General features: G+C 49.6%; 1 protein-coding gene across 6 annotated transcripts in view; it reads right to left on the bottom strand.

Moving 5' to 3' along the window:
• The window catches only part of Osbpl10 (oxysterol binding protein like 10), a 244449-nt gene that overhangs the window by 59425 nt on the left and 176592 nt on the right, over positions 1-8432 (bottom strand). For all 6 annotated transcript variants that reach the window (XM_021172670.2, XM_029482011.1, XM_029482014.1 and 3 more), the window contains one exon: positions 6267-6477. In XM_021172670.2, the coding sequence (XP_021028329.1) occupies positions 6267-6477 (211 nt within the window). The remainder of the gene's footprint in view (positions 1-6266; positions 6478-8432) is intronic.

The raw sequence follows: 8432 nt of genomic DNA, 5'->3' as shown, positions 1-8432 counted from the left end.
AGCTAGGACACACAGAGGGCCTACTGCTGTCTGGGCTCAGCTAGGACACACAGAGGGCCTACTGCTGTCTGGGCTCAGCTAGGACACACAGAGGGTCCACTGCTGTTTGGGCTCTCCCAGGGCACACACAGGATTCACTGCTGTCTGAGCTCAGCTAGGACACAAAGAAGACCACTGCTGTCTGGGCTCTCCCAGGGCACACAAAGGGCCTACTGCTGTCTGGGTTCAGCTAGGACACACAGAGGGTCCACTGCTGTCTGGGCTTAGCTAGGACACACAGAGGATCCACTGCTGTCTGGGCTCTCCCAGGGCATACACAGGGTCCACTGCTATCTGGACTCTCCCAGGGCACACACTGGAGTCTTGTCCTCTTTCCTCCCTTTTTTCCTTGCCAGCTCCTTGGAGGTGGAGGTAGCACTGCCCTTGCTCTCAGCTGACCCAGCACCTAGACTGTTCCTGGGCAGGACAGATACTTGGCTCCACATGCATTGAGAAATGAGCATTAGAAGGCATTCAGAGAGGTAGATTTCACCTGAGTAACTTTCATAGCCCCTCAATAGTCTCAAAATTCAAACAGGCCAGAGAAAAGTGGGACGGGAGATACCAGCTGCCAGGGTCTGGGGAGTATGTGGGAGGCAGGAGGGTTGGTGCTCAGCAAGAGAGCTTTGGCTTTGCAAGATGAAAGCATTGGGGGTTTGTTCAAAGCAATGCAATACAGTGACACTGTTAACTATTCATTGCACTGTTAACTCAAAAAGCAGGACCAGTCATGCTGTTCAGTTGCTAACAGTGCATGTCTGGTATGCATGCACGAAGCCCTAGATCCAATTCCCAGCACCACGTAACCCAGACATGATGGTCTACTCCTGTGAGCCCAGACCTCAGAAGCGTAAGGCCATCCTTGGCTATACGATGAGTTTGAATCCATCCTAGGCTACCTGAGACCCCATCTTAAAGAAGAATGAATGAGGCTGGAGAGGTGGCTCAGCAGCTAAGAGCACTTGTTGCTCTTGCAGAGGACCTGGGTTCAACTCCCAGCACCTATATGGTGGCTCACAATCATCTGTAACACACCCACAGGCTACAGAACCCTCTTCTGACTTCCATAGACACCATGAATGTGTGTGATTCACACACACACAAGCAGGCAAAACATCCATGCACACAAACCTTTTTAAAAGATGAATGAGTTCATACATGAATGGATAGATAAATATGGCCCAGTATGGAGAAAGCCTGGTTTAGTTTCACTTGCCTCACCTGGTCCCCTCCCCCACCCCCACCCCCACCCCCACTCCCACCCCCACCCACATTGAACCCTGTTGGCTAGGGATCCAATGCTTGTATCCCCAGTCCATTCGTATTTTGTTGTCTTAACCTCTAACCTAACAAGATTTGAGGTCGGAATTTTCTAGAAGTAATTAGCATTGAGTGGGATCATCAGCTAGAACCTTCAACAGGATCTGTATCCTTAAAAACAAAAGACCAGAGCCGTCACCTCACATGCACAGCAGGAGGAAGCTCATGTTGGGGGTGAGGAAGGGCAGTGCCCATCAGTGTGGGAGGGGAACCCCATCAGCCAGAGCCTGGCTTGGATACTAACATGTATCTGTTGGTCCCACCATGGTGATCGAAGCTGCAGCTGACTGAAGTTCTTTCTATGTCAAATCTTGACAGTCTGTTCATTGTGGGTTGGTTTTACATTAATTTTAGTTTAAAGTACAGCATATTAAAGCATCACTTATCACAATTCCTGAGCTGTTTTCGCATTAATGTATGCACATGCATCTATAGTTCTGTATGTGTGTGCACACATACCCACATACATGAGTGTGCACTCCCACAGGTACATGTAAGCATGATGGTCAGAAGACAGTTGACGGGGTTTGGTTCTCTCTTTCTACCATGTGGCTCCCAGGGACCAAGTCAGGTGATGATCCTTGGCAGCAAATATGTTTACTAGTGAGCCACCCCAGAGTCTAATTCCCGAGTTTTGGGGCACTAGAATTCTCTGCTCCAGCCTGTTGTCTCATTGGTTTTATCTGGGCCCTGAACTGATATTTTTTTCTAAACATAATGATATATCTCACATCACAGTCAAAGTGATTGAATTAACCATTGACATGTAGAAAAATATCATACTACTATGAAGAGAGCCAACAGACAAGTGCTTGCCACACAAGCGTGAAGCCCTGAGTTCAATACCCAGAACAGCCACATGGATACAACATACACACATAGGGATAGCCCACACGTAACGTCCCCAAAATAGTGTCTAGTGAGCAGGGAGCTCAAGTGTGCCTTTCTTCCTCACTCACGATTCAACACAGGGTGTGTAATCCTGGCTGTGATAAGTACAAAATATAGGTTCAAGAAGGCTTATGCTGGGCGGTGGTGGCGCACGCCTTTGATCCCAGCACTTGGGAGGCAGAGGCAGGCGGATTTCTGAGTTCGAGGCCAACCTGGTCTACAAAGTGAGTTCCAGGACAGCCAGGACTATATGGAGAAACCCTATCTCGAAAAACAAACAAACAAACAAACAAAGACTTGTTAAAAATAAAACAAAAGCATACACAACACAAACTACCTTTATGGTTTATGCGTTCTCCAAAATTTCAAAGGCAGGATAAGAGAAATACAGTTTTTGTAGCAAACAAAACAAAACAATATGGAATGTGGATCAAAACCTACCAGGTACATATCAGAGTGAGGGTCTCCAGGCTAGCCGTGAAAGAACAGCCTGCATCCTTCTTTCTCTTTTTCTTTTCCCTTTTCTGAGCCAGGCTGGTTTCAAACTCACAATCCTCCTGTCTCCCAAGGGCTAGGATCCCAGGTGCGTGTCAACATGCCTGGCTCCACATGCAGTTTTAAAGATAGAAGTTTGGCTGAAGTGCCTTAGTCCTGTGTCTCCTGGGAGCCTCAAGGTGCTGAGTGTCACCAGCCCTCTAACCAGTGATGTCCCCAGGAAGCCTCTCCCACTGGTTCCTGGTGACCTCATCTCTCAGGTTCAATAAACCATCCCAGGGCTTCAGAGTGGGACTGTAGCCTTCAAAGTGGATAAAAGTGTGAGGTGTATCTGGGGCAGAAAGCCAGTGTTCCTAACTTGTATGTGTGTAGAGGAACGGAAATGGTATGTACCTGTGCGTGCAGAGACCGTCGGAAATGGTGTGCACACGTTCGTTCAGAGGCCAGAGGAAACTTCCGGGTGCCAGTCCTCAGGCGCTGCCATCTTGTGTTTTTGAAACAGTGCCTCTCTCATTTGGCCTGGAACTTGCTGACTGAACTAACCTGGTTGGCCAGCCCTGGATCCTTCCCGTCTCTACCTCCTCCATCCAATGCTGGGATAACAAATGCATGAGGTGCCTCGCAGCAAGGCTTTTCTCACCTTTCCTTTTAACCTGAGTTTGAGGACTGAACTTGGGTCCTCACGCTTACATGGTAAGCACTGTATGGAAAGAGCCATCTCCTCATCCCTGGCTGCCTGCCTTCTTTATGGAAAAATTGCCACCCAAGAACTTTGTTTTGACTGATTAGAAAGCTCACCCATCTGAAACACACTTCGAGGTTAGCTCGTAGCTTTTCCTACCTATCTTACTGACGGGCTTGATCTCATTTCTCATTGTCTTAAAGCCATATAATAAAAGTGACTGGCAGCGGGCAGTTTGGCCAGAAGGAGGGAGCAGACAGAAAAGGCAGGCACTGAGTGGAGGAGGAGGAGAAAGGGAAGTGGGCACCAGGAAAGCCCAGGATAGCTGTGAGCATCACCTCTAACCATTTCCAGTGGGACATGCCTATCAGCAGCACTTTCCAGGAATCTTGGGAGAGGAGGAGAATGTTCTAGAACATGAGAGAGGGACCATAGACCTTCTACTCCAGCTCTCCTGTTACCTGATTTGCTTCAGTCCTTATTCAGGCCCACCTGAGTCACCGTCCTGACAGAGCTAGCCCTAGCACCTCATTTCCCAAGCCCACTTTGCGCCCAGCAGGCTGGAAAGGCCCAGCTCTGACTCGGAAGCACACTGAGCGGTTACAGCCCTTGCTGGGAGCTGGATCTCCACTCCCTGAACAGTGAGCCTGAAAGTAAGTAACCAACAAGAAAGAGAACAAAGTCCTTTGAACCCCACTCCCTTCCAGTTTCAATTCTCCTCCATGCTGAGAACCCAAGTGCAGTCCCAGCTCCAAGCTCCTGGCCGTGTCTGCTCTCTTTTTATGTAGATCTAGGGCTGGCGAAGACAGACTCGCAGCCCCTCCTGACTAGGCGCATGTCCCCATTGAGCTGATGGCAGGAATGGGCAGGAATGGAGAGAAAAACTGCACGCTTCAAGCCTTGACTGAAAAGCCCAATCACTTTATTATTCTTCCTTGCAAATCTCTCTAAAAAACATTAGAGATGCCCCAGCCCCACCGCACCCACACCCTCGGTCCTGGGAGTCAGGTTGCACAGGAGGGAGCAGGCCCCATGCCTGGGACAAAAGATGGACCAGAGCGTGACATCTTTAGACAATGGCGCCTCAGCCAACCAGATTCCCAGAAGACACCCAGAAACCTTACAGGACATGAACTACTCTGATATCACAAGGGGCAGGGGTAGATATCAGGAGAGTGTTTGCCTAGCAGGCACAAAGCCCTGGGTTCGGTTCCCAGTACTGCATAAAGTGTGGCGCTTCTATTTCCAGCGGTTGGAAGGTAGAGGCAAGACCAGGAGTTCAAGGTCCTTGGCCCTGTATGAAAGTCTGTCTTTAAAATTAGTGTTCACTGTTTTAGAAACCATAGGTAGGAACATGAAGGCTTACAGTTGGGAGTAGAGGAGACGAGTCACCTATCAAGTCTCAGGCTCCCTCCCACTAATTGAGTCACGTGTGACGGCACAGTGGTGAGATAAGATGCCTTCCAGCTTCTGGCAGGGTTTTCTGACAAAATGGTCATGAAGGATAGGTGGGGGCCGGGGAGACAGCTCAGTGGATGAAGTGCTAACTGTGTAACCTCGAGGGCTGAGTCTGACCTCTACCACCCATGTTAAATTAAAAAGCAGGTACGCTCATGAGTTTGAGAAGGCAGACACAGGTATGTCCTCAGCCACCCTGTCTAGACAAGTTAGTCTACTGCTCTTTTTAAAAAATATTTATTTTTAATTCTGTGTATGTATATGGCACAGGAGGGAGCAGTGTGGTGGATACATGCATTAGAGGGGAGGTGTCTGTGGAGGCCAGAGGGGAGTGTCAGATTCCTGGGGCTGGAATTACAGTCAGCTGTGGGCCACGTGATGTGGGTGCTGGGAACCTCGCTCTACCAAGTTCTCTTAATCCTGAGCCATGGCTACACTGCCCCCATACTATTCTTATAACCTTTCTGAAGCCTGAAATCATTTATTTATGAGGTTTGGGTTTTGGTTTGTCTTGAGACAGAATATTGAACCATCTTCCCTCAAGTTATTTTTGTCTTTAGTATTGAATTTAACCTCCAGCGATGTCTTTCTGCCTGCTGACTACTTACTCCTCAGACAGAACTGAATTCTCTTGGAGCCATATGTCCCTGCCTCTGGCTTTTGGAAGAGGAACTAGCAATGCTTCTGGAATGTTCTTCAGCATGACCAGCCCCATGGGAGGCCTGCATGACACTGTCCCTAGAGGGACTTGCATAAACCTATCCTTTAAAGGGAGTGAATAGGACAGAGAGGAGAGGTCACATGTAGCGTCTGTCATCCATTGTGGCTGCTAAACCGTGGAGGATGAATGCCATGGAAACACTGGGTGGAGGGTATCCGGTGACAGCTCCTAAAGGTGGTGTGCTGAGGATGGGAGTTACAGACAGAATAAAACATCAGCACCAGGCTGGCAGATCCGCAAGGACACTTGACAGTCTGTGGATACACACTGGGTGCATTTTTATAGGATTGGTACACCACTGGGGAGGAGGGACGGAAACGTAGCTGGACTGAAGGATAGCTGGGTGGATAGAGAAAATGTAGGGCCTGGTGGCCCATACCTATAACTACCGTACTAAGAATGCTGAGGCAGGAGGATCACCGTCAGATCAAGCCTAGCCTATGCTACGTAGTGAGTTCAAAGCCACCCTGGACTACATGTTAACATCCTATCTCAGGAAACTAAGAAGGAATGGATGGGTGGGATGGGATGGGAGGCACATACATGCAGACAGGAAGAACGCATGGGATGAGATGCACACATGTAACCACACATGTGTGATGAGGACAACTGGACCAGCTGCGGGGGGTGGGGGTGGGATGCCAGGAGTCCAGCACTCACCTGAGGCGCCTGGCTTGTGGCTGGGTGGCGCCACCTGGCGCACACTCTGCTGGAGCAGGCTGAGGCACTCCCCGAGACAGCTGAGGGTGGCGGCAGAGGTAGCCTTCAGGAGAAGCAGGTCCTGGTCCAAGGCAGTGAGGGGGCCTGAGCCTGGCAGGGACTCAATGGCATGCACGAGGTTCTTCTGCTGGCCTTCCACCTGGTTCATCATCTAGAAAACAAGGACCTGGAGATGAAGGGAGGCTTGCTCTCACGAGGCTCCACACCCGCAGTGAGCCTTGGAGCTGGACAGAGGCACCAGGCTCTGCCTACAGGGAGCTCTTTGCATGCTTGGCCTTTGCAGTGCCTGTGTCTGGGTCCATCCATTTATGTCCCAAAACTGACCTGAAGAGGGCGTTAGAATGCCACCAGAGCTAAAAGGGATGTCAGGGCCATCAGGTAGTACTTTGCAGGAATTCAAGAAATGTCAATAGTCATTACATTAAAAACCAGAAGCCCTGGACTAGGGAGATAGTTCAGTTGGTAGAGTCCTTGCCTGGCATACACAAAGCTCTGTGTTCAATCCACAGCCTCATATAAAACATGCCACACCATGCCTAAAATCCCAGCACTAGGAAGGTAGAGCCAGGGGGCAGGTCAGAAGTTCAAGGTCATTCTCTGCTATGTGGTGAGTTCAAAGTCAGCCTAGACTATGAGGTGCCTTTTTTTAAAAATGCAAATCTTTGTAACCCCCCTCAACACTCTGTTTCTATGGATGGCTCTCCCTCTCCGAGCAAGAGTTGTCTCTCGATTCTCTTCCAGCTCCAGTTGGTCACTTCTAAGCACTGCCCTCCCCCAACAGCGAGGAAGGGAGCTGAGGTGAAAAAAGTCATGGTAAAGCCACTGCCACACCATTCCACTCCATAAAACGACCACATAGGGCACAACTTTCTGTCACCGTGGAAGACATGGGGAAGAAGAGGCCAGCCAGGAATAGTAGACTCAGCCCTCTGCCCTGACTCAGCCCATAACAAAACTTCAGGAAACTTCCTCATGGCCTGCCTTCAGTTGGCCAGCTTATCACAAGGCAAACAGCAGCCTGACTGTGTCTCTGAATGGCATATCAAGGAGAAAGCACGCCACTGGGAGGTAGCGGAGGACTCAACAGTTATCTTGTGTCATTTGGGCCCCTAGTGTTTTACAGCTCATCACATTAAACAGGACAATGCATGTAAAGCGGTAAGAACCCCATCAAAAGGATAATTAGTCATTCCTCGAATCAGGTGAGAGCGACAGCCCAAGGTTATGGGGCTGCTAACAGAGCCAGCCAGTGTCTGTGCTGTAGACACTGGGCCATTGCTCTTTGGGCTTTCCCACAAAACCTATTCTTGACTTAGAATGACATTCCCTGCTCTGTCCCTGTCAATTCCGGAGGATTCCTGTCACCAGCATGATGGGTCCAGCTGGAAAGAAGCAGTCGGTGTAGAGCTCTGTACCTGAACCTACCACTCTCCGGTGTTATGTTGCCATGGGCTCCTGAGGTTGAACACTTGGTCCCCAACTGGTGATGCTGTTATGGGACTTGAGGGACCCTTCTGGCAGAGGGCCCACGTTGGAAGAAGTAGATCATTAGGGTGTGGGCCTGGTGCGGGGATGGGGTGCATAGTCCAATCTGCTTCTGGTTCTCTGAACAGTAAGCAAAATGGCTGTCATCGCCCCCACTGCCACACAGCTGTCCCCATGTCTTCACTGGCATCGTGGACGCCTCACACCATGAGCTAAAATGAATCCCCCTTCCCTTAAGTTTCTTCTTGTCAGATAGTTTGTCACAAAGAAAAGTGGTAAATATGCCAAGCCTGGGCTCCCCGCCATGTTTGCTTTGAAAACAAATGGTATTTTCTATTATTTGTTTAGAAGTGTGCTTTAACAACAACAACAACAACGAAACCTCCCTCATCTGAACTGGGGGGAGACGCTCGGCCAGTCAGTCCAGTGCTTACTGAGTAAGGTTGGGAACTTGAGTTTGAGTCCTAGAAGCCACATCAAGAAGTGAGTCCCTGCAACCATAGGACGATCAATCCCTAGAGCAAGCTGGCCGGCCAGCCCAGGCTAACTGGCAAACCTGAGGTTGAGTGAGAGACCCTGTCTCAAAGAGTACACTAGAGAGAGATTAAAGAAGATATCCAA

The sequence above is a fragment of the Mus caroli genome, chromosome 9 (assembly GCF_900094665.2).
Source record: "Mus caroli chromosome 9, CAROLI_EIJ_v1.1, whole genome shotgun sequence".
In the NCBI taxonomy this organism is placed as follows: Eukaryota; Metazoa; Chordata; class Mammalia; order Rodentia; family Muridae; genus Mus; species Mus caroli.
Note: the sequence above shows the minus strand (reverse complement) of the source record. Positions and strands in the feature narration are given on the sequence as shown.